Source organism: Pleurodeles waltl, chromosome 6 (genome assembly GCF_031143425.1).
Source record: "Pleurodeles waltl isolate 20211129_DDA chromosome 6, aPleWal1.hap1.20221129, whole genome shotgun sequence".
NCBI classification, from domain to species: domain Eukaryota; kingdom Metazoa; phylum Chordata; class Amphibia; order Caudata; family Salamandridae; genus Pleurodeles; species Pleurodeles waltl.
This window is the reverse complement of record NC_090445.1, coordinates 1367347280-1367372354: the sequence shown is the minus strand read 5'-3', so window position 1 is coordinate 1367372354 and position 25075 is coordinate 1367347280. Positions and strand designations below refer to the sequence as shown.

General features: G+C 48.8%; 1 protein-coding gene across 1 annotated transcript in view; it reads left to right on the top strand.

Moving 5' to 3' along the window:
• OGDHL (oxoglutarate dehydrogenase L) overlaps window positions 1-25075 on the top strand; it is a 664251-nt gene that overhangs the window by 42816 nt on the left and 596360 nt on the right. The window contains exon 2 of the mRNA XM_069240663.1: window positions 6569-6810. Within this exon, the coding sequence (XP_069096764.1) occupies window positions 6604-6810 (207 nt within the window). The 5' untranslated portion in view covers window positions 6569-6603. The remainder of the gene's footprint in view (window positions 1-6568; window positions 6811-25075) is intronic.

Genomic DNA, 25075 nt, shown 5'->3' with positions numbered 1-25075 from the left:
TAAAGAAAGGAAAATTCACCTATCAGTTAGACTTAAACACCCCAGGAAGCACTCACAGGATTATCCATGTCAGTAGACTAAAACGTCATCATGACAGGGCAGACATGACTATTCCCATGGTGACAGGTGGAGAGGTAAAAGAGAAAAGTGAACCTCTCCTTGACCTACTGTCAAGTGATGCTAAGGATGGTTCAGTGGATGGAGTAGTCCTTTCTTCCACTCTGACAGACAATCAACAGAAATGTTATTTCAGACTCCTGCAACAGTTTGCTGGTCTGTGTTCATTGAGCTGTGCTAATTTATGATTTGGACTACAAAGGTTGTATCAAAATAATCATTTCATTCATCTAACTTGATGCCTATGTTGAATTGTTTTTAAATACATTGTTTATTGTTTGCAGCTATCAGAAACAATACAAATAAAGAGACTTGAACATTACAGCCATCCCCATACAATTGACATGCGGAATTGAGTTATCGCAGATCAGAGCCCATCGAGTTAAAAATCACATGTATATAAGTCTCAATAATCCCCCCCTCCTGGTACCATATACGCCACAGTTCCTATACCAAGAGAAGCTTACTCCTCATCCTCAGAGGATACAACCTGCAGCCCCTCCCTCCCCCGCCCTCAAACTTGGTCAGTAGTGCCCCCATGCCTGGGGTCAGCTTCCACCCTTTCATTGCATCTGCATTTTCAAAGGCGTACTTCCTCAGCCACTGTCCACTCACCAATATCCCTCACCCAGCCATGCTCCCTAGGGCCCATCTGTCCCATACAGGTCATTGGGACTCTCCTTTTCGCCAACAGCAGTAGCAATTGCAGGAATTTAAATTCCATTTTTCTGCCTTTACTCTTTTTAACATCTCTCAACAGGCAGGCAACTAGGTTCTGCTTTATCATTGCACCAAACACCATTGCCATTCGCCTCACCACAGAGTCCCAGAAAGTGCTGACTTAGTGAGCAGTACCATGCAAGGTGCAGAAAGGAGGCCACCTGCTTCTGGCATCAATGGCATCCACCAGCTTTATTGGGGTCTATCCGATGAAGCAGTGCAGTATTAATGTATGTATGATGCAGAAATTTAAATTGACCAATTTAAATCGTGCATCACAGAATACCATCCTGACCATAGAGCAAGACTTGCTCCAATGTGCATCCTCAAGGGGCATCCCCAGTTCCTCCTCCTATGCAGCTCTGGCCGGAAAGTGATTTTTGGATTTATCTGCAAGCATGGCTTTATATAGGTGTTAGACTAGGTGGTGGGCTCCCCCATCTCCAGCAAACCTCCAAACAGGAGTGAGGTGATGGAGCAGTAGGGTACGTGAGCCATATTTCTTGGACTATGGCAGCTATACTGGTGTAGAATGGCCTATTTCTTACATCAAAGACCCCTGGGCCGCATCCAAGGTGATAAAGTTCCCATTATGATACAAGTCACCAAGAGTCTGACATCCGCCGCGCCTCCTCCCCAGAGGAAGAGTGTTGAGCGAGTGCTGTAATGTGCATAGGCACCATAGCAGAAACACCATTTTAACCACAACCACTCTTCCATCAGAGACAGTGGGAAGGTGTGCCAAAATTTCACTGGGGCGCCCAGACCCTCTGTGATTCTGTCAGTGTTACAGCACTTTTGCTGCTGCTCAGTGCATTCCACTGTGATCCGCAAATAACAAAAATGTTCAGGTTCTCATCATAATGGCAGGGAAGCAGGATCCGTAGCCGCCAGCAATCCCAGCTGGAATACCAGTGACTTACCCTGGTTGATCTGTAGACCATTATGCTCCCCAAAATGCATCCAGGTATCGTAAAAGCAAAGGTAAGGATTCATGCGGCGCAGTAAGATAAAAGAGGGTGTCAACATAGAGGGACACCAAATGACTTACATCCCTCACTCGTATACCACATTCCAGCATTTCCTGCAGAATTTGAATTTCCAGTAGCTCTAGCGCTATGGAAAAACATATGGGCTAGAGCGGGCTGCCCTGTCACGTGCTCCTGCCCACCACCCATGGTTCAGGACATAAGTGACCATCCTTCACCCCGGCCGTTGGTGCATTATAGAACAAATGCACTTATGACCGAAACTACAGGTCGAATCCCATTGCTTCCAGTACACACATCAGGTAGTGCCAATCCACCAAATCAAAAGCCTTGGCAATATTGATAGAGACCACTGCCATTTCCTCTCTCCTCTCTTCAACCTCATGCATGACATGCATCAGTTGTCTCAGGTTCATAGTAGTGTTTCGTCCCGGGATAAACCCGCACTGGTCCAGCACAGAGATCACTGGTTGCAGCCGCAGAGCAAAGATCTTACAGAAAACTTTTGTGCCTATGTTGATCATTGTAAGCAGGTGATAAGCGCAAAGGTCAGAGGCTACTGCGCCTGGCTGTAACACCATAGTAATGCAGCCTTCTCACAAGTTCGTGGGCAAAGCACCTCGTTCATGGGCCTCTTGGTACACCTCAAGCAGCTGCTGGGTAATGTTTGGAACAAAGGCCTAATAAAACTCGGCTGAGAAGCCTTCACTTCTCAGCGTTTTCCCTCCTGTAAGGAGCCATACTAACCTCCTCCAATGTGAGTTCTGCATCTAGCTCCTGAGCTGCTACACCCCCAAGCTGCAGCATAGGCAGACTTATCTGAAAATTAGCAACATGCTCAGGACCTGGGTGCTGTGGTGTTAGAGACTGTACTATTTTGTGCTGGGTACATGCATCCTGCCCTGGAATAGTCTTGAGATGTAAAATAGGATGACGTGTTGTCTCTCGACGGAGGATCCAGGCGAGGAGCTGTGCTGAGCTATCCCCCTTCCCTATACAGGAACTGACGATAAGACTTCAGGGTGTAGCATTTAAGCCAGTCTCTCACCAAGGGCACCTGATGCTATGACATCGGGGGGAAGCCTCTGGAGCTCTACCAGCGCTTCCTCGTTTTGAAGGAGCTCTGCCTCTAATACTCGGAGCACCCTACAGTTGAGATCCACACACCATCCCCTCAGGACAGCCTTCATTGCTTCCCATTCCATCGCCCAGCTCTGAATAGTTGCCTAGTTGATCTCAAAGTAGTCTTTCAGGGCGCCTGATAGGACAGGGTCCTGCAATATCTCCAAAGGGAACCTCCACGTCTGTGGCGACCGAGGACCAACCCCTTTCAAACAAGCAAGTTACCAGAGCATGGTCCGAGAGGTAGTGGGACAAATGGGATACCTTCTGCACTTTGGGAACCAGATGAGTGGATAATAAAATATTATCAAGCCTGATAATAGTACCATGTATCGGGGAGAAACAGGTGTACTCCTGCTTTCGTCAGGTGGGATCCCCTCCAAACATTGCACAGCCCCAATTGCACCGTGACCACCCGCAATTTGGATGTCATCCTTGGATTAGTATGTCGCCATGGTGGGTGACAATCAAGCATGCCATCAGTAATACAGTTGAAGTTGAAGTTCCCCACGCAGAACAGACTGGATTCAACCGGCGGGAAGACAACATCCCATCATTCACATTCTGCCCATAGGAGTTAACCCTTGCCACATCAACACCATCCAGCCTGCCTTGAAGCAGCAAATAGTGCCCCTCCACATCTGCCTCCATATGTCAAACAGGGCACCAGTGGTAAAACACACCAACACCCCATGGGAGAATGATGAATAATTGGCATGCTATACCTTACTCATCCGTTTTTTCTTTCCAGTTTTCCCAAGTCATATTTAATGTAACATTTTAGTATAAGGCAAATCTAGAAAGTTGCAACTCTGTTACTCAATTTTCCAGTGACTATTTACAGTTTCTGGCAATGAGACAGCCTCCTGACCTCCTAGGTAAAGGTGTGAACGACTCCCTGGAAAAGACACATTAGAGGCCTGCCGTTGGAAGGGAAGTTACCTCCCCCTGGCAGAAAGCCAAACAGGGAGTGGGCCCAAAAGGCGAGCTTCAAAAGGGAATCTGCCTTTGAAGGGCTGGGTGCCACACATTGCAGGAAGTCATCAGGTGGGAGATGACCTGATAGCCCATTAGCTAAGAGTCAGTGCATCCCTCGTGGGCAAGTTGAGGGCATTAAACTGGCACCACGGACACCCAAACCCAGATCATGTCTGTGCTGGAGAGAAGACTGAAGAAGCACTACCCTGCTGTTACGTAGACCTGGCAAAGAGAGGCTGCACAAAAGACTGGACTGCACCTGCTGCTCCTGGGCTGGAAAAGAGAAGACTGCGCCTGTTGTACCCAGCTCAAGGAAAAGTCATCCTCCAAGCCCCAGACAGAAGAGGTGAACTCCAAGCGTCAGTTGGCTGACTTACTGTTACAGGTTGAGGGCCATAATTGCCTAAAAAACTGTCTTTGCGATTTGGTAGCCACAATAACTTAGTCGTTGCTGGCTGCCAAAGCACGGCCCATGTGACAGAGCCCTGACACTCTGTGGTTGCACCTGTGTCTGTTGGACCTGGGAGGATCATCAAAATTCAATTTGGTCGCACAAGACGGACGCTAGTCTGAGTTAAAGGGAACTGCTGGTTTTGCTGTGACGGAAGAAAAGTGGCAATTGTTTAGTGACTGAACTTCACCTGGACCTCTGTGACCAAAGTCACCCCACAGCATTCGTGGACTAAGGGGTGACCACAGCAAAACCACTATCGACTGGATCAGCATCCTAAACATCTTCAGGATCCTGTATCCCTTACATCAGGACAACTCCTTTGATGCCTTTGATGGTTTGCCCATAGAGTCTGTAACTAGAATGGAGAATGCTTTGACTGCAAGGTAACTGTCCTGCTAAGCCTTACTAACCCCTGTGACTTGCTCCCTGTCGGAGTTGGTCGACCAAAGCGGGATGGAGGACCTGAACACAACTTCATAAAAAGACTTCAAAGTAAACTTCAACTGCGATAGCTGCAATTTTTGTTTGTATTTTGAGTGAAAATCGGTGATTTAGGAGTTGCTCACTAATTTATATCTCAAGAACCTTTCGGCTGAATTTTGTTCATTTTAGTCTCTAAAAATTCATTAAAATGAAGTCTGTTTTTATAAATTTGTGTTGAAGTTCCTTGTGTTGTGTTTTTTTGTTACTCAATTGTTTTGGTACTTCTAAATGCTTTGCACTTGTCCCTTTGTTAAAGCTTGCCTGCTCGAAGTCACAGCTACCCAGGATGGAGCTAAAGTTTTACAAACGAGCCTGACTGTATCCAAGATGGGTTTGTGAGTTTAATACATGGTGCGGTTGTGCAACCATGCCATATAATAAACCACATTTCCTCACAGAGGGCCTGTGGGCAGTCATTTTCTATCATTGGTGTGTATGAATATAATTTACATTCTGCTTCCATCAATGACTGTGTACTGCACTGGGTAATGGTGGCCTTGTGAATGACAGCGTTTTCTTATCGCATGTGCACATCCACCTGAAAATTTGTGTTTCATTATCGGGGACAATTGGGTTGCCCTTTAGTTTTGATTTCCTCCATTTATAGTCTTCCTTTCATCTCTTTGCTTTTTCATATTTTATTTTAATTTCCTTAAGAGAATACTACGCCACTCCAGGTTTCCGCTTTCTTGCCTCCCGCGTGGCTATTTCCTCTAAACCAGGTGACCATTGCAGGATGCAGCTGTCTATGGTGCATAATTGCTTTACTATTCCATGACAGCCATCTTGGTGGTCTAACATGGCGGCCATACTGGAACTTTACAACTACTATAAATTACAAAACCATTGCAACACAGATATCCACTGCTATGTTTAGTTTTGTTATTTTAGGTACATTCCGGCTATGTTTAGGATGCAGCATGTTTTTTATTGCATGTATTCTTTTAACATATCCTAGATATGTTGTTGAGTTTGTGTTTTGTTGTGGGTGTGTCAGAGGTTGGATTCAAGAATGTGTCAGTGAATGGATGCATGAGTGGAAAGACGTATGATTACTTTTTCTATCAATGACTCCAAATGCACTTTATTTCATAAGGCAGACCTATTGGCATTGCCAGTGCTTGTTGTTATGTGTAATAAGTTCTCCTGGTTATGTAGATGTTGATATTTGATGTGGCCGCTCTGGTTTGTAGGTAGTGCTTTATGACGGTAGATAACTTACCTAGTGCTAATAAACATTATGAAATCATTTTAGGCTCCTTTTACCTACCCAACATATTTATATCGCCCGATTCTGTATAGTAATGCTGTCCATGCATGCTTGAAGCGGAAGCTTTCCACGTAGGTTTGTGTGTCAAAGTTGCTTGAAAGATTTCTTGTTAGAGCTTATTCTGCTTGGCGCGAGGAGCCACTGCATTTTATTGTAATTACTGAATAATAAGTGATATGACCTTGATTTTACATTAAAGTGGAGTGTGTCTAATCTGTAGCTCATAAGCATTCAGTCAGATTTTTGTAGTTTGACCTGACAGGACAAACCTGTTCCTGTCGGAGCTCACGTACTAGGAAAACTGGATACTGTCAGTTTTATCGAGAGCCTTTGCTTACTGTAAGCAAACATTAATGTAGTTAGTTTGGAATTCTTCAGTTTTTGGTATATCTGTGTGATGCATCTCTAACACTTTTACCCCTTCATTTTCTTTAGGCCAAGCTCTTGCCTTATGCCCACACACCATCACCATGAGCCACCTGAAGCTGCTGGCTGCCAGGCTGAGACCGTGCGCTTTTCCTCTGCTCTCAAAGTACTCTGCAACCTCACAGATATGTTCACGTGGCAACCGTGTCTTCTCATCGGGGGGCACAGAAACTTTCTTGAGTGGGACCAGCTCAAATTATGTCGAGGAGATGTACTATGCGTGGCTTGAGAATCCCAACAGCGTTCACAAGGTAAACTGAGATTTGAATCGTAGGTGAAAGTGTCAGCACTGCAAAATCTTTGGATTGTTGAAGACGAAAATTCTAATATTTAATGACAAATCCTGCGGATCGTCATGAAACTTTGGCAAATTGTTGGCTTCTTATCACAAGTCCCTTTGTATTTTTGTTATTGAATCTTAAATATGGAGCAAGAAATATATTGCTCTTCTGCACAGTCGGATTTTGGGTGGTTTTTTTGCTGGTTTTCGCTTATGTACACTTGAGCAATTTGCTTTGCTATCGATTTGTAACTATATACCTAGATTCGGGTGGCTTGCGTGAATTGTTATTAAAAAGGTTTTATTCAAATGTATATTTAAAAATGTTGCCCCTAAGTTGAGTTTTAGTATTGTTTTAGCATTCCACGAAGTAAGAAAACTAATGCTGACAGATTAAGTGAAATTCAATTCTCCTAAATTTTAGTGACAAACGTAGCAGAAAGAAACCAGAAATTGATGAAACCATTACCTTGTAGTACTTGAGGAAAATTAAAAGTGCAAAACACCAATTAAATGTATGTACAATTGCAAATATATCCTAGTTTCCAGCTAGCAGAGCAGCTAACACTGTTCTCTGAGCAATACGGTCTGATTTTCATTGATAAACTGAATTATAAGCCACAGCAGTGCCCTTTTGTTGCTAAAACGCTGTAGTGATTACTCAGTCATAGACCTTTTCTACTAGTCTGTTGCTGTAAGGCAGATTTTCAGTGTTTTACATAAGCACAGTTGAGTAGAATGTCCTTCTTTGAAGTGGAGAGTACTTAGTTGAAGGGACAAGTATATTAATTTCAATGTTTTGTTAGTTGGACATCAATGGCTGTGCTTCCACTTTGAACATTGTGAAATCATGACATTCTTAATAGCTTGTTGAAGCCACGTGTTGATTATTGTATAGGGCTGGCTCATACAGGATACAATCAATCAGTCACAAAAACCTGTGGCCATTGGTTGTGTGAATTCCTCCATGAACAATGTAAAGAAAAATGAATTAATTTCTGGAATCCTTTAGAAGTTCGTCATCTAGTGAAAAATTACAAACTAAAGGGATACCTCTTCTTGAAGAATGTAAGACGTCCAGCAACAAGGAAAAACACAAGCCTCCGGCTTCACACCCCTTGCCTTTTTTGTATAAAAATAAAATCATGTTTAGTCAGTAAGTAGTATAAACTGCCTCTGGCAAAGTTGAATCAGAAGGTGAGCCACAGCTTTGACAGAAGCCATATTATTAGCAGCCATACCAGCGATCATCATATATTTTACCGGGCAGAAACGCTTTTCTACTGCAAGTCTATGTCAGCATTAGAGTTCAGCTCGTAGAACACAATGTTTGAGTGAAAAACCAAGGCTTCCACCGCGCCTATTATGTGGACATGTACTTAGCTCAGTTTTATGGTTTAAGTGATTTGGAAGATTCCAAAAATGCAGTTGTCATCAGGTTCCTACTCCTTGTCATTGTATATAAACATTTAAAAAAATGACTGCCAATTGGACCATCTGCGATTTGAGCTCTTTAGAGCACGAGAGTGTATAGTACTGGAAAACAAAAGACAGCAGAAAGTTTAATCCAGTCCTATGCAAAGCTTTTTGTAAATTAATCTGCTGTTTATTAGCAGGTGACAAAGTTAAAATGTAGATGCTACCATATAGTGATTTCAGTTTAATTTAATATAGATGCACAAGCCGACCTCGTCCATTATAGCGGTTCCACTTGGAAACCCCTCCCTCCCGTCTCCCCCTCCCAGGCTAGGTAGCAAATCTGATACACTAAGGTGTGAAAACTGATGCTGTTTCTCATTAATCTAAGTGGTAAATCCAGAAGTTATCTATGGAATTCACATGAGCAGAGAGGCTAAGTGCACAATCTATTCACAAACCCAGATTTCTTTTTTGTGACCTTTAACAGTGCAGAAATGATGTGATAGGCCACTGATGTGATCGGCTACTGAAGATAAGTTCCTCATTCTTTGTTAGGCTGACTTTCCAGGAGAATTGTTGCAACAAAGACTGGGTATGAAAAAACATATGCACGGTGTTAAAAATGGGGACTTTGGTTGACAGTCAGGTTACCCCCCTGTTCAAGCAAGGACCCTCACTTTAGTCAGGGTAAAAGAGAATCACCCTCAGCTAACCCCTGCTTATCCCCTTGGTAGCTTGGCAGGGCAGTAGGCTTAATTTCAGAGTGCTAGGTGTAAAGTATTTGTACCAACAAACATAGTAACTTAATGAAAACACTACAAAATGACACAACACAGGTTTAGAAAAATAGGAAATATTTATCTAAACAAAACAAGACCAAAACAACAAAAATCTGACACACACAAGTCAATTTATGAATTTTTAAAGATTTAATTAAAAAATAGCGCTTAGAAACACAAAATGCTTCGATGAGGTGTTAACACGGCATCGTGGCTGAGTCGTTCCCAACAATCCGACAACAGCGGCTCCGGCCACGGAGTCACGCGAACCCCCAGGTACAGTACCTTGGTGAAGAGTGAAAACAAGCGGATGCATGAAGTTGGGGATCGCGGCGTAGGTGCGAAACGTTGAATCTGCGCACTTCGAGCGTCATCGGTCACGACGTGGTGCGGCGACTTCCACGGAGTCGTGGACTTCGGCGGGGCTGCACCAGTGTCGGGCCTGCAAAGGTCGTCGCGTTCCAGTGAAGATCACGGAGTCGGTTGCAGGCGGCGTCACCGGATTCAGCAGCGGCGTCGGTCCGGAGTCGTCCTAAGCTGATTTCCTTGGATTTTCACCAGCTTTTCCTTTCAAGGGCCCAGGGACTATATTGGGCACCACTTGTCAGGGCAGGAGTCTCAGCAGAGAGTCCAGGTGCTGGTAAGGGAAGTATATGATGGCCCTGAGACTTCAAATAGGGGGCAAGCTCAGTCCATGCCCTTGGAGAGTCCTTCTCAAGCAGGAATATACCACAAAGTCCAGTCTTTGTCCCCTTGCACAGGCAGAAGCAGCAACTGCAGGATAGCTCCACAAAGCACAGGCAGGGCAGCACTTCTCCTCAGCTCTTTTCCAGGCAGAGGTTCCTCTTGATAGGAAGGCGGGTTGGGAGCACACTGCCTCACATCCCAGTCGAGTTCGCCCCTTTGCATCCTGGTAAATGCAGTTCAAATTTAACGCTTACTTGAAAGTGTCCGTAGTTTTTCACTAAAGGTAGTGCAGTCATTGCTGTTCATCTCTATACACATGTTTCTGGGTTATTGCCCTTCATCAGTAGAGAGTAGAAAACATCGAAAAATATTTGGGGTTGCTGGAAATGCTGCCAAAATCGTCTCAGGTCTAGTACCACTCACAGGCTCACAGGTGCATCTCCAGAGCTCGTCAGCTCAATGGCTCAAGGGAGCCTTTTAAACAGGAAGGCGGGTTGGGAGCACACTGCCTCACATCCCAGTCAAGTTCGCCCCTTTGCATCCTGGTAAATGTAGTTCAAATTTAACGCTTACTTGAAAGTGTGCGTAGTTTTTCACTAAAGGTAGTGCAGTCATTGCTGTTCATCTCTATACACGTGTTTCAGGGTTATTGCCCTTCATCAGTAGAGAGTAGAAAACATCGAAAAATATCTGGGGTTGCTGCCAAAATCATCTCAGGTCTAGTACCACTCACAGGCTCACAGGTGCATCTCCAGAGCTCGTCAGCTCAGTGGCTCAAGGGAGCCTTTTAAACAGGAAGGCGGGTTGGGAGCACACTGCCTCACATCCCAGTCGAGTTCGCCCCTTTGCATCCTGGTAAATGCAGTTCAAATTTAATGCTTACTTGAAAGTGTCCGTAGTTTTTCACTAAAGGTAGTGCAGTCATTGCTGTTCATCTCTATACACGTGTTTCTGGGTTATTGCCCTTCGTCAGTAGAGAGTAGAAAACATCGAAAAATATCTGGGGTTGCTGGAAATGCTGCCAAAATCGTCTCAGGTCTAGTACCACTCACAGGCTCACAGGTGCATCTCCAGAGCTCGTCAGCTCAATGGCTCAAGGGAGCCTTTTAAACAGGAAGGTGGGTTGGGAGGTTCCTTTTGATGTCCAGAAGTGATCTAAAGTCTGTGGTTTTGGGTGCCCTTCTTATACCCAATTTCTCTTTTGAATTAGGCCTACTTCAAAGCAAAGTCTCTTGTGAATGTGAAATCCTGCCATGCCCAGGCCAGGCCTCAGACACTCACCAGGGGTTTAGAGACTGCATGGTACAGCCCTTTCAGGTGTGAGTGACCACTCCTCCCCTCCCTCCTAGCACAGATGGCTCATCAGGATATGCAGGCTACACCCCAGCTCCCTTTGTGTCACTGTCTAGTGTGAGGTGCAACCAGCCCAACTGTCAAAGTGACCCAGACAGGGAATCCACAAACAGGCAGAGTCACAGAAATCATATAAGCAAGAAAATACTCACTTTCGAAAAATGGCATTTTCAAACACACAATCTTAAAATCAACTTTACTAAAAGATGCATTTTTAAATTGTGATCTCAGAGACCCCAAACTCCACATGTCCATCCGCTCCCAAAGGGAATCTACACTTTAATCAGATTTAAAGGTAGCCCCCATGTTAACCCATGAGAGGGACAGGACTTGCAACAGTGAAAACTAACTTAGCTATATTTCTCTGTCAGGACATATAAAACATGTTACTATATGTCCTACCTTAACCATACACTGCACCCTGCCCTTGGGGCTACCTAGTGCCTGCCTTAGGGGTGTCTGACATGTAAGAAAAGAGAAGGTTTAGGCCTGGCAAGGGGGGTACACTGTGGCAATGGCAGGTCTGAGACATGATTACAGAGCTACTTATGTGGGTGGCACAACCAGTGCTGTTGGTCCACTAGTAGCATTTGATTTACAGTCCCTGGGCATCTCTAGTGCACTATGCTAGTGATTTACTAATAAATCAAATATGCCAATCATGGATAAGCCAATTACATACACATTTTGTAAAGGAGCACTTGCACTTTAGCACTGGTTAGCAGTGGTAACGTGCCCAGAGTATCAAAAACTGTAAAATCTGAGTCCAGCACACATCAACAACCTGGGGAACAGAGGCAAAAAGTTAAGGGAGACCAAACCAAGGATGAAAATTCTAACACTTGTCCCCCCCAGCTGAAAGTGGGTAGCAACTACCCAACCTCATGGGAGTTCTCATCACTAAGGCTGAAGAACCTGGACAGACCATCAGCATTGGCGTGCTCTGTACCGGGATGGTGTTCCACTGTAAAGTCCATCCCCTGTAGGGAAATGGACCACCTCAACAGTTTTGGATTCTCACCCCTCATCTGCATTAACAGTCTGAGGGGCCTGTGGTTGGTCTGAAATCGGAAGTGAGTCCCAAACAAGTAGGGTCTTAGGGGGTCATTCTGACCTTGGCGGTCCATGACCGCCATGGCGGAGTGCGGCGCAAGCACCGGCAACAGGCTGGCGGTGCTTCCTGTGCGATTCTGACCGCGGCGGTAAAGCCGCGGTCGGAAAAGGGGAGCCAGCGGTTTCCCGCCGGTTTCCCACTGGCCCAGGGAACCCGCCATGGCGGCGCTGCTTGCAGCACCGCCATGGGGATTCCGAGCGCCTTCCCGCCAGCCTGTTTCTGGCGGTGTCCACCGCCAGAACCAGGATGGCGGGAACGGGTGCCCTGGGGCCCCTGGGGGCCCCACAAAGATTTTCACTGTCTGCTGTGCAGACGGTGAAAATCGAGACGGGTGCCACTGCACCCGTCGCACCCCTTCAACTCCGCCGGCTCCATTCCGAGCCGTCTTCATTGTTGAAGGGGCTGTCCCGCTGGGCCGGCCGGCGGTCTTCTGGCGGTTGCCCGCCGCCCCAGCGGGAAAGCCGGAATGGCCGCCGCGGTCTTTTGACCGCAGAGCGGTCTTTCGGCGGGAACCGCTTGGCGGGCGGTGACCGTCGACCGCCGCGGTCAGAATGACCGCCTTAGTTTCTTCAGTGCCCAGACCACAGCAAATGCTTCACGTTCTATGGCACCTACGTTCCCTGGGTAGTAACCTCCTGCTAATGAAGCCTGCGGGTTGATCTAGGCCCTCTTCATTAAGCTGTGAGAGTACTGCTCCAATGCCATGCTCTGAGGCGTCTGTTTGCACAACAAACTCCTTGGAGTAGTCAGGTGCCTTCAGCACACGTGCTGTGCACATGGCAGCCTTCAGGGCATTAAAAGCGTTCTGGCAAGCCTCTGTCCAGATCACTTTCCTGGGTTGCTTCTTAGAAGTCAACACAGTTAAGGGGGTAAAAATGGTACCATATCCCTTAACAAATCTCCTGTAATAACCTGTGAGACCTAAAAAGGCTCTCACTTCAGTCAGGGTCTTGGGAGGCTCCCAAGCCAGAATTGTATCAATCTTAGGCTGTAGGGGTGCCATCTGGCCACTACCCACCTGGTGTCCTAAGTGCACCATAGAACCCTGCCCTATTTGACACTTGCTTGCCTTAATAGTGCAGCTTGCCTTCTGCAGGGCCTCTAACACTCTCCAGAGGTGTTGCAGGTGTTCCTCCCATGTGGAACTAAACACAGCAATGGCATCCAGGTAGGTGGCACTGAACTCATCCAGTCCTGCCAACACCTGGTTGACCAACCTCTGAAAGGTGTCAGGGGCATTCTTCATCCCAAATGGCATCACTTTAAATTGAAAGTGTCCATCTGGGGTAGGGAATGCTGACCTCTCCTTGGCCCCCTCAGTTAAGGCAATCTGCCAGTAACCAGATGTTAAATCAAACATACTGAGGTACTTGGCAGCGCCTAACCGGTCAATGAGCTCATCAGCTCGGGGGATGGGGGGTGCATCAGTCTTGCTGACCGCATTGAGCCCCGGTAGTCCACACAGAACGCGAGTTCTGGAGTGGCACCAGGTGCAGCAGCCTTTGGGACCAATACCACTGGGCTGGCCCTAGGACTGCTAGAGTGCTCATTAACCCCTAGGGCAAGCATTTTAGATACCTCATCCTTAATGCATGCCCTGACCCTGTCAGTCACCCTGTAAGCCTTCTTTTTAATAGGTGTACTGTCCCCAGTGTCCACATCATGTGTGCACAAGTGTGTGACTCCTGGGATCAGGGAAAACAGTGAGGAAAACTGTCCTAACACATGGCGACAGTCACCTTGCTGCTCCTCAGTCAGGGAGGGGGAGAGGATCACTCCCTCCACGGGACCATCTTTTTCTCCTGCAGACAGGAGGTCAGGAAGAGGCTCACTCTCCTCCTCTACCCCATCATGTGTCGCAAGGAGCATTCACAGCTCAGTCTGCCCAAAGTGCGGCTTGAGGCGGTTGACATGCAGGACCCTTAAAGGGTTCCTTGGAGCCTGCAAGTCCACCAGGTAGGTGACTTCGCTCTTGCGCTCCACCACCTGAAATGGCCCATTCCACTTATCCTGGAGCGCCCTAGGTTCCACTGGTGCCATCACCCACACTTTTTGTCCAGGTTGAAACTCGACCAGAGTGGCATTCTGGTCATACCAGTGTTTCATGTCCTGGCTTGCTTCCAGGTTCTCCGGAGCGAGACTCCTGAAGCGGGCAGTCTGGATTCTCAAAGCCAGCATGTAACTGAATACATCCTGGGGGGGTTTACTAGGAGCTTTCTTCAAAGCTTCCTTAACCAGACTCAAAGTTCCCCTCATAGGGTGGCCATAAATCAGCATAAAGGGACTAATCCCAAGTCCCTTTTGAGGCACCTCCCTGTAGGCGAACAGAAGGCATGGCAAGAGGACGTCCCACTTCCGCCTCAAGGGCTCCGACAGGCCCATGATCATGCCTTTTGAGGTGCGGTTGAATCTCTCAACTAGACCATTACTTTGGGGGGTGGTAAGGGGTGGTGATCTTGTAGGTTACCCCACACTCCTTCCACAGAGACTTCATATACATGGATATGAAGTTGGTGCCCCTATCAGATACCACTTCCTTTGGGAACCCCATGCGGGTAAAACCCCCCATCAAAGGACTACCCACCACAGGGGAGGTGATTGATCTCAAAGGAATGGCTTCTGGGTACCGGGTGGCATGGTCCACCAAGACCAGGATAAACCTGTTGCCCATGGCTGTCTTAGGATCCAGAGGCCCCACAATGTCAATGCCCACCCTCTCAAAGGGAGTACTGACAACAGGCAAAGGCTGGAGGGGAGCCTTACATTTCCTCCCACTCTTGCCACTTGCCTGACAAGACCTGCAATATGCATCGAGGTCATTGCCTAGCAAATAATCAACAGGCATGATTGGACTCACAACTACCTTAAAGGAACCTGAGATCCCCCCCCCCCCCCCCCCCCCCCCATTCAAAGGGAACCTGCGCAACTCTGCACAGGCGCTCTGAGTTGTCCACTGCAACTACTTGGTGAAGTACCCGGGTATCTATCTGCTCTTCAGACACCAGCTGACTCATCAATGTAGTCACGCTGGCTCCTGTGTCTCTCAGAGCCTCCACCCTCTGTCCATTAATGGTCACCCACTGCCTGTACTTCTTAGTGTTTTCAGGCACTAGGGTTCTCTGGACCATCTCACTGTGTCCTAGTGAGACATGGGTCATCTCAGCTGGTTCCCACCCACCTGAAACCAACTCCTCCCCAAGTGCTACACTGGCCAAACCCTGGGACTGCGCATCAGTGGGTGCTGGTGTACTTTTGGGGCATTTGGGGTCCCCCCTCACATGACCCACCTCTTCGCATGCATAGCACTTACGTGGGGGACCACCTGCCACTGGCTTCCGTTTGGAGAACTATGGCTTCTTCTCACTGGGGGGTTGGGAATCCTTACCCTGGGAATCAGGTTCGAACCCTTTAGAGAACTCCCACTGTTTACCCTTACCTCACCCTTTCTTCTGAGAGGGACCCTGCCCACCCTTGGCGTGGTCTCCCTGTCGTAGTTTGGACTCTTGCCCTGGGCATGACTGCTGGTTTAAGGATGACTGTACTTATGTTTGTAGGTGACTATGCTTTCCTACAACAAGTCACAACTGTAGCCCCAACCCTTCTGGCTCACTAGCAGTACCTCACCAACAACCGAAACAGTCAAAGGTGAATTGTGGCAGCCTTTACACATGGACTCAGAAGTATGACGTCTCAGGGAATGTAGTGGTTAAACTGAGATTACCACTTTCTCACAGATATATTATATCTCAACCAAACACAGGCAATGATAAAGATGCAGTAATGTTTCAATAGTTTTGATTCAACATAATGTGGTAAATCGTATTGGCTGCAATGATTAGGATAATGAACAGTACAAGAGATAGCATTGTAAAGTCGAGGGTCATGATTTTGAAGACCCCAACCATCTTGTATTAGCATAGGAAGACATAAAGCGTATCATATGTCCGTGTACCCTATCATGATAGACCTAACCTTCTAGCTAGAGGAGTGCTGGGTATGTTAAACCTAATCTGCCAATGCCATGTCCCTGGAAAGAGCCCCCAACCCTGGTTACCTTGAATGAGTTCTCGAGCTTAGACTTCGGCAGAACACGAAGTCCTGGGTCAGCGTCAAGGCGACGTGCAGCATAGATAGCAGCAATGGAATCTGGTCAGAATCCCTCTGATTATCTGTCTAAAGTGTGATGTATTTATACAGATCTACTTGGACCCCTGACGTAGGTTGTTCCAAAACAATAAATAACGCTGCATGCTTGGGACGGTAATTTCTAATGTGATCCCCTATAGTTTGTTTGTCTTTGTTGCATGAGTTGACGCCTTGGCAAGGTGACACTGATAACATAACTCTAAACAAAAAGGCATAACTATAAACACGGCAGCCATCTTAGAAGATTTAATTAAATAAATGGTCTAAGACAGAACAAGTTAAGTAGGTTAAAAGTCACTAGGTGACGGGGGCACAAGTCTGCAAGCCAAAAGCTGAGCTAACTCCCATTATCCCATTAAAACAAACTAGGATTCACTACACCCCCATAGCTCTTTCGGACCCTGGTGCTCTCCCAGCGGTCCGCTTCATGCGCAAGCTTCCTGGGGTCAGTCATCTTGCTGTCAATCAGGTGCTGGCGCAGCTCTGGAAAACATAAACTGTAGAAGTGCTCCCAAGCAATCAGATTGTAAAGCCCGTCATACGTAGTTACCTTACTGCCCTTCACCCAACCATCTAGTGACCTGCAATAAGAATCAACACATTCCAACCATGTTTGGGAGTCCATCTTCTTGTAGGATCTAAACTTATCCTTGTACTGCTCAGGGGTAAGACCATACCATGTAAGCAAGGCATCCTTCATGCTAGAGTAGGTGAGATTCTGAGCATCCCCATAGGCTGTCAGTGTATCCCTCCCCTCTACCTCAAAGTGCTTCCAAAGACCCGCCCCCCAATGATCTTCAGGGACCAGATTCATATGGATAGCAGACTCATACCCATTAAACCGCAAGTATATGTTGTCCTCCCTTTTATAATCCTTCACAAGATCTTTAGGAATGTGCACCCTCCTTTCAGGCTGCACTGTGATGTGGCTGCCACCATCCCTACTAGACTGGCTCCTCTGATCCAGCTCCCTCAAGCTGAGCTCATTAGCCAACAACAACTTTTTCTCTTCAGTGGCCATCCTAATTTTCTCCAACTCCCTCTGGTGCTCCCTCTCTGCCTGTCTGTCCTGCAATTCCTCAGGGGTCAGACCCTTAGATGAGACACTGCTACCTGCCCTGGAGACCCTCTCCCTGGACATAACAGGCCCACCCACAATACCATTGTGTATGGACTGCCCTTCCTCCTCATCATCCTCCTCATCCTCTGTGTGCCCTTCAGTGCTCTTGGCTGTCACCCAGGCCCTCAGTGCCTTTTGTAGGTCCTCCTTCTTGGATGAGCTCTTAATGGGACAGTCAAAACCTTTACAGAACTGCTTTAGCTGAGCATTGGTATAGCTATCCAATTTTTCCAGGTCAAAAGCAGCTCCAACTGATGCATCTCCAGACTGAGACATGTTGAAAAGTCAACAAAAGTGCAAAGTTCCAAAAAGCAGAAAAGTTCCCAAATGAAGTTCAGAAGTTAATCAAAGATTACCACGAAAATGGATGTAGGGAAAAATCCAAGCAAAAGAGAAAAAGTCAAAGATCGCGAAACAATTAGTATGTGGTCATGTAGTGGTCTGCACTCAAAACAGTAGTGTACACCTAATTACTGTATGTCAAGTACAAATACAAGTCCAAATCCCAACCGCTGATCACCAATGTTAGAAATGGGGTCTTTGGTTGACAGTCAGGTAACCCCCTGTTCAAGCAAGGACCCTCACTCTAGTCAGGGTAAAAGAGAATCACCCTCAGCTAACCCCTGTTTACCCCCGTGGTAGCTTGGCAGAGCAATAGGCTTAACTTCAGAGTGCTAGGTGTAAAGTATTTGTACCAACACACACAGTAACTTAATGAAAACACTACAAAATGACACAACACAGGTTTAGAAACATAGGAAATATTTATCTAAACAAAACAAGACAAAAACGACAAAAATCCGACATACACAAGTCAAGTTATGAATTTTTAAAGATTACATTCAAAAATAGCGCTTAGAAACACAAAATGCTTCGATGAGGTGTTAACACAGCGTCATGACGGAGTCGTTCCCAACAATCCGACACCAGCGGCGCTGGCCACAGAGTCACGCGGACCCCCAGGTACAGTACCTTGGTGAAGAGTGAAAACAAGCCGATGTGCGAAGTCGGGGATTGTGGCGTCCATGCGAAACTTTGAATCTGCGCACTTCAAGTGGCGTCGGTCACGACGTGGTGCGGCAACTTCCACGGAATCGCGGACTTTGGCGGGGCTGCATCGGAGTCGGGACTGCGAAGGTCGTTGCGTTCCAGCGAAGATCACGGAGTCGGTTGCAGGGGGCGTCACCGGATTCAGCAGCGGCGTCGGTTTGGATTCGTCCGAAGTCGATTTCCTTGGATTTTCACCAGCTTTTCCTTCCAAGGGCCCAGGGACTTGATAGGGCACCACTTGGCATGCAGGAGTCTCAGCAGAGAGTCCAGGTGCTGGTAAGGGAAGTCTTTGATGGCCCTGAGACTTCAGAACAGGGGGCAAGCTCAGTCCAAGGCCTTGGAGAGCCCTTCTCAAGCAGGAATAAACCACAAAGTCCAGTCTTTGTCCCCTTGCACAGGCAGAAGCAGCAACTGCAGGATAGCTCCTCAAAGCATAGTCACAGGCAGGGCAGCACATCTCCTCAGCTCTTCAGCTCTTCTCCAGGCAGAGGTTCCTCTTGATGTCCAGAAGTGATCTAAAATCTGTGGTTTTGGGTACCCTTCTTATACCCAATTTCTCCTTTGAAGTAGGCCTACTTCAAAGCAAAGTCTCTTGTGAATGTGAAATCCTGCCTTGCCCAGGCCAAGCCCCAGACACTCACCAGGGGGTTGGAGACTGCATTGCGTTAAGGCAGGCACAGCCCTTTCAGGTGTGAGTGGCCACTCCTCTCCTCCCTCCTAGCACAGATGGCTCATCGGGATATGCAGGCTACACCCCAGATCCCTTTGTGTCACTGACTAGTGTGAGGTGCAACCAGCCCAACTGTCAAATTGACCCAGAAAGGAATCCACAAACAGGCAGAGTCACAGAACTGGTATAAGCAAAAAATGCTCACTTTCTAAAAGTGGCATTTTCAAACACACAATCTTAAAATCAACTTTACTAAAATATGTATTTTTAAATTGTGAGCTCAGAGACCCCAAACTCCACATGTCCATCCGCTCCCAAAGGTAATCTACACTTTAATCAGATTTAAAGGTAGCCCCCATGTTAACCTATGAGAGAGACAGAGCGACCTCTGACCCTGGTTCTCAGTCAGGTCGCTCCCCTCACCGCCACGCAGCCTCCAGCGTGACCGCTCTCGCTCCTGTGCCCTGTGCTCCTGTGCCCTGACTGCCTTTTCCCGCCTCCAGTGACCTAGCGCCAGCGTCCTCTTCGTTTTGTGCCTGAGTGCCTGTGTCCGCTCTTTCTTCTGTACCCCGAGTGCCTGTGCCCCTGGTATTGTTCCACTGTACATTTTACCTTTTTGCCCTTACTGTGTTCTTTTTTCTTCCAGCCTCGCCGCGTCACCCCATCGCCGCCCGTTTTTTCCCCGCTGCTACACTCCGGTAGCTCCGCCCCCTTGCTCCCCATTGGCCGCCCCTCTCCCACCTCCCAGCTGCTCCTCCCTCCCTCTTCCCCTCATATGGAGGCCGCGCAGCGATAGAGAGAGCGACCTCTGACCCTGGTTCTCAGGCAGGTCGCTCCCCTCACCGCCACGCAGCCTCCAGCGTGACCGCTCTCGCTCCTGTGCCCTGTGCTCCTGTGCCCTGACTGCCTTTTCCCGCCTCCAGTGACTTAGCGCCAGCGTCCTCTTCGTTTTGTGCCCGAGTGCCTGTGTCCGCTCTTTCTTCTGTACCCCGAGTGCCTGTGCCCCTGGTATTGTTCCACTGTACATTTTACCTTTTTGCCCTTACTGTGTTCTTTTTTCTTCCAGCCTCGCCGCGTCACCCCATCGCCGCCCGTTTTTTTCCCGCCGCTACACTCCGGTAGCTCCGCCCCCTTGCTCCCCATTGGCCGCCCCGCTCCCACCTCCCAGCTGCTCCTCCCTCCCTCTTCCCCTCATATGGAGGCAGCGCAGCGGGCGCGCCGCTGGCGCGCCGAAGGCGCGCCAAAGGCAAGCCCGTCTGCGCCCGTCTGCGCCCGTCTGCGCCCGTCCGCGCCCAGCGCCAGACCCCCTGGCCCCCGCCGCTGCGAGCCTACCCGCCGGACCTACGAAGCCGCCACCCTCATCGCACTCAACACCGGCCGGATCCCCGGGTGCTGCCGTGCCGCCCCAAGACGCACCCACGGACCCTTCACCTGCCAATCCTGCAAGTTCTCCTGCATCCAGACCCGCACCGCGCCCGCCAAACCAAGCACCAGCAGCAACCACCTGAAGTGCATCCTGCTCAACACCCGCTCCATCCACAGACACGCCGTGGAACTCTGGAACCTGCTCAACACCACATCTCCAGACGTCGCCTTCCTCACAGAAACCTGGATGAACGCCTCCTCAGCGCCCGACATCGCCATCGCCATCCCGGACGGATACAAGATCACCCGGAGGGACCGCGTCAACCAGACAGGAGGAGGCATCGCCATTGTCCACAAGAACACCATCCGCATCACGACCAACTCCGACGACACCCTCACAGCTGCCGAACATCTCCACTTCCAGATTCACACCGACCCCAAGACCACACTCAGAGGCACCCTCATCTATAGACCCCCAGGACCTCGCACACAATTCAGCGAAGACATCGCAGACTTCATCAGCCCACACGCCCTCCCCTCCGCTGACTACATCCTCCTAGGGGACCTCAACTTCCACCTGGAGAACAACAACGACAACAACACCACCACCTTGCTGGACAACCTCGCCAACCTCGGACTCAAGCAACTGGTGAACACCCCCACCCACTACGCCGGACCCAGACTTCTCCTCCAGCAAGTACATCTCCTTCAGCCACTCCACCGGACTCCATTGGACAGACCACAGCTGCGTCCACTTCAGCTTCAGAAAAACCACGACTCACCACCACCCACAACAGGCTCCCCGCAGGAGCTGGAACAAGATCACCACCGACCAGCTCTCCACATCACTAAGCCAGAACCCCCCCGCCAGCTCAGCGGACCCCAACCAAGCAGCCAACAACCTTACACAGTGGATCACCAACTGCGCTGACAACCTCGCACCTCTGAAAACCCATCCCATCAGGCCCAACAGCAAGAAAGCCTCCTTGTTCAACAACGACCTCAAGAACTCCAAGAAGAACTGCTGCACCCTCGAAAAAGGCTGGCGAAAAAACCCGACTACAGACAACATGACCGCCCTCAAGTACGCGTCCCGTAAACACCACCAGCTGATCCACACCACCAAGAAGACAGCATTCAAAGAACGACTAGACAACAACGCACACAACAGCAAGGAACTCTTCAGCATCGTCAAAGAGCTCTCCAACCCCAGCGCCGGAAACAACAACATCACCCCCTCACAAGACCTCTGCGACTCACTCGCCTCGTTCTTTCACCGCAAGATCGCCGACATACACAACAGCTTCGGCGCACAGACCACGCACCCAACCACCAAACCGACGCCCCCCAACACCACCCTCCGCGCCTGGACCCCGGTCAGCACCGAAGACACCATCCATACGATGAACACCATCCATTCCGGATCACCAACCGACCCATGCCCCCACCACGTCTTCAACAAGGCCGACTCCGTCATCGCACCCCATCTCCGGGACATCATCAATTGCTCCTTCAACACCGCCACCTACCCGGAGAGCTGGAAGCAGGCCGAACTCAGCGTCCTCCTGAAGAAACCAACAGCAGACCCCACCGACCTCAAGAACTACCGCCCCATCTCCCTCCTCCCGTTTCCTGCCAAAGTCATCGAGAAGACCGTCAACAGACAGCTGGCCGCCTTCCTCGAGACTAATGGATCCCTCGACCACTCACAGTCCGGCTTCCGAGCCAACCACAGCACCGAGACCGCCCTCATCGCAGCCACTGACGACATCCGAGCCCTGCTCGACAACGGGGAAACAGCGGCCCTCATCCTCATGGACCTCTCCGCAGCGTTCGACACTGTCTGCCACCACACCCTAGTGCAGCGCCTCAGCAACATCGGAATTCAAGAGAAGGCACTAGAGTGGATCATCTCGTTCCTCACCGGAAGAACCCAGAGAGTCCGCCTCCCCCCGTTCAGATCCGAGGCCACCGAAGTCATCTGCGGCGTACCACAAGGATCATCACTCAGCCCCACCCTCTTCAACGTCTGCATGAGCCCCCTCGCAGCCATCGCACGCCATCACAACCTCAACATCATCTCCTACGCCGACGACACCCAGCTGATCCTCTCCTCCACCAACGACCCAGCCACCGCCAGAACCAACCTGCACGAAGGGATGAAAGACGTAGCCGAGTGGATGATGAACAGCCGCCTGAAACTGAACTCAGACAAGACGGAAGTCCTCATCCTTGGATCATCACCCTCTGCCTGGGACGACTCCTGGTGGCCCCCTGCCCTGGGCAGCGCACCCAAACCAACGGACCACGCAGCAACCTGGGCTTCATCCTGGACTCCTCCCTCTCGATGACCAGACAAGTCAACGCCGTCTCATCATCATGCTTCAACATCCTACGCATGCTCCGAAAGATCTTCCGATGGATCCCCACCGAAACCAGGAAGACGGTCACCCAGGCACTCGTCACCAGCCGACTGGACTACGGTAACACCCTCTACACCGGAACCACGGTCAAACTACAGAAAAGACTCCAACGCATCCAGAACGCCTCCGCACGCCTCATCCTTGACATCCCCCGACACAGCCACATCTCCGGACACCTGAGAGACTTGCACTGGCTCCCCGTCAGCAAGAGAATCACGTTCCGCCTCCTCACCCACGCACACAAGGCCCTCCACGACCTGGGCCCCAGGTACCTCAACAACCGCCTGACCTTCTACACTCCCACCCGCCAGCTACGATCGACCAGCCATGCCCTCGCCGCCGTGCCACGCATTAGAAAAGCCACCATGGGAGGAAGATCCTTCTCCTACCTGGCAGCCAAGACTTTTAACTCCCTCCCCATCCACCTCCGTCTGACCCAAGACCACCTCTCCTTCAGGAAGCAACTCAAGACCTGGCTGTTTGAGCAGTAGCGGTCCCCCCTCCCCCAGCGCCTTGAGACCCTCCGGGTGAGTAGCGCGCTATACAAATTTCTTGATTGATTGATTGATTGCCTTGCAACAGTGAAAAACGAATGTAGCTATATTTCACTGTCAGGACATATAAAACACATTACTATATGTCCTACGTTAACCATACACTGCACCCTGCCCTTGAGGCTACCTAGGGCCTACCTTAGGGGTGTCTGACATGTAAGAAAAGAGAAGGTTTAGGCCTGGCAAGTGGGTACACTTGCCAAGTCGAATTTACAGTAAAAACTGCACAAACAGACACTGCAATGGCAGGTCTGATACATGATTACAGAGCTACTTATGTGGGTGGCACAACCAGTGCTGCAGGCCCACTAGTAGCATTTGATTTACAGGCCCTGGACACCTCTAGTGACTGTACTAGGGACTTACTAATAAATCAAATATGCCAGTCATGGATAAGCCAATTACATACACATTTTTTAAAGGAGCACTTGCACTTTATCACTGGTTAGCAGTGGTAAAGTGTCCAGAGTAACAAGCACAGTAAAATCAGAGTCCAGCACACATCAACAACCTGGGGAACAGAGGCAAAAAGTTAAGGGAGACCATGCCAAGGATGAAAAGTCTAACACACAGTGACTTGCAGAAATTGAATTTGGAATATTCTGAAAATAACTTTGGTTTTAAAGTTTGCATGTAAATCAAGAAACGAAAGAAGTCAAGGAAAAAAGAAATCTAAATTCAAAACATGCTGTGAAATATTACATTTCTGGGTTTTCCCAATGGAAATGGGTTGTTTCGGGAATTCGTTGGCAGGAAGGAAAAAATTGTATGTCTGGGTCTGTGAAAATAATAAGCAACCTAATGTAAGACCGCAAACCCCACTCCAACCTTTTATGTTATGTTGATTTTTATAGCACACTAATAACCCTACATGGTACCCAGTCGTGGGGACAGGTGTGTAGTTTTGTAGTTACCAAGGTGCATATATGAACAGCCAAGTCTTCAGCTTCTTGCGGAACTCAAGAAGTGAGGAGGAGGCTCTGATGTGTAGGGGGAGGTTGTTCTATGTGTTGAGCGCGATGTGGGAGAATGAGCAACCTCCAGTTTTGATATAGTGGATACGGGGAATGTGTGCGTGTGAGAGTGTGTCAGAACGTAGGTGTCTGGAGGGTTGTTGAAAGTGTATGCGGTTGTTTGGGTATTCTGGTCTTGGGTTGTGCAGGGCTTTGTATGTGTGCAGGAGAAGTTTGAATTGGCTGCCTTTGTGAATGGGTAGCGGTGTGGTATCGGTGCGGAGTGGGTGGTCAAGTTTGAGGTCATGTTAAGCTGGTCATCTAGTATGCTCCCTAGATTTCTTGCATGGTCTGTGGGCGTGAGTATTAGTCCTATCTCCGAAGGCCACCAGGTGGAGGCACATGGGGAGGTCTTGTTGCAGAAGACCTGTGCTTCAGTCTTCTCAGAGTTGAGCTGCAGGCATTTGGTTTGCATCTAGTCTGCTTCCATGGTCCTTCTGTTGGTGAAGTTGGTTCTGGAGATGGTTGTTTTGTCAGTCAGGAAGAGAATGAGTTGGTTGTCATCAGCGTAGGAGATGACGGGATGCCTTGTGATTGAATGAT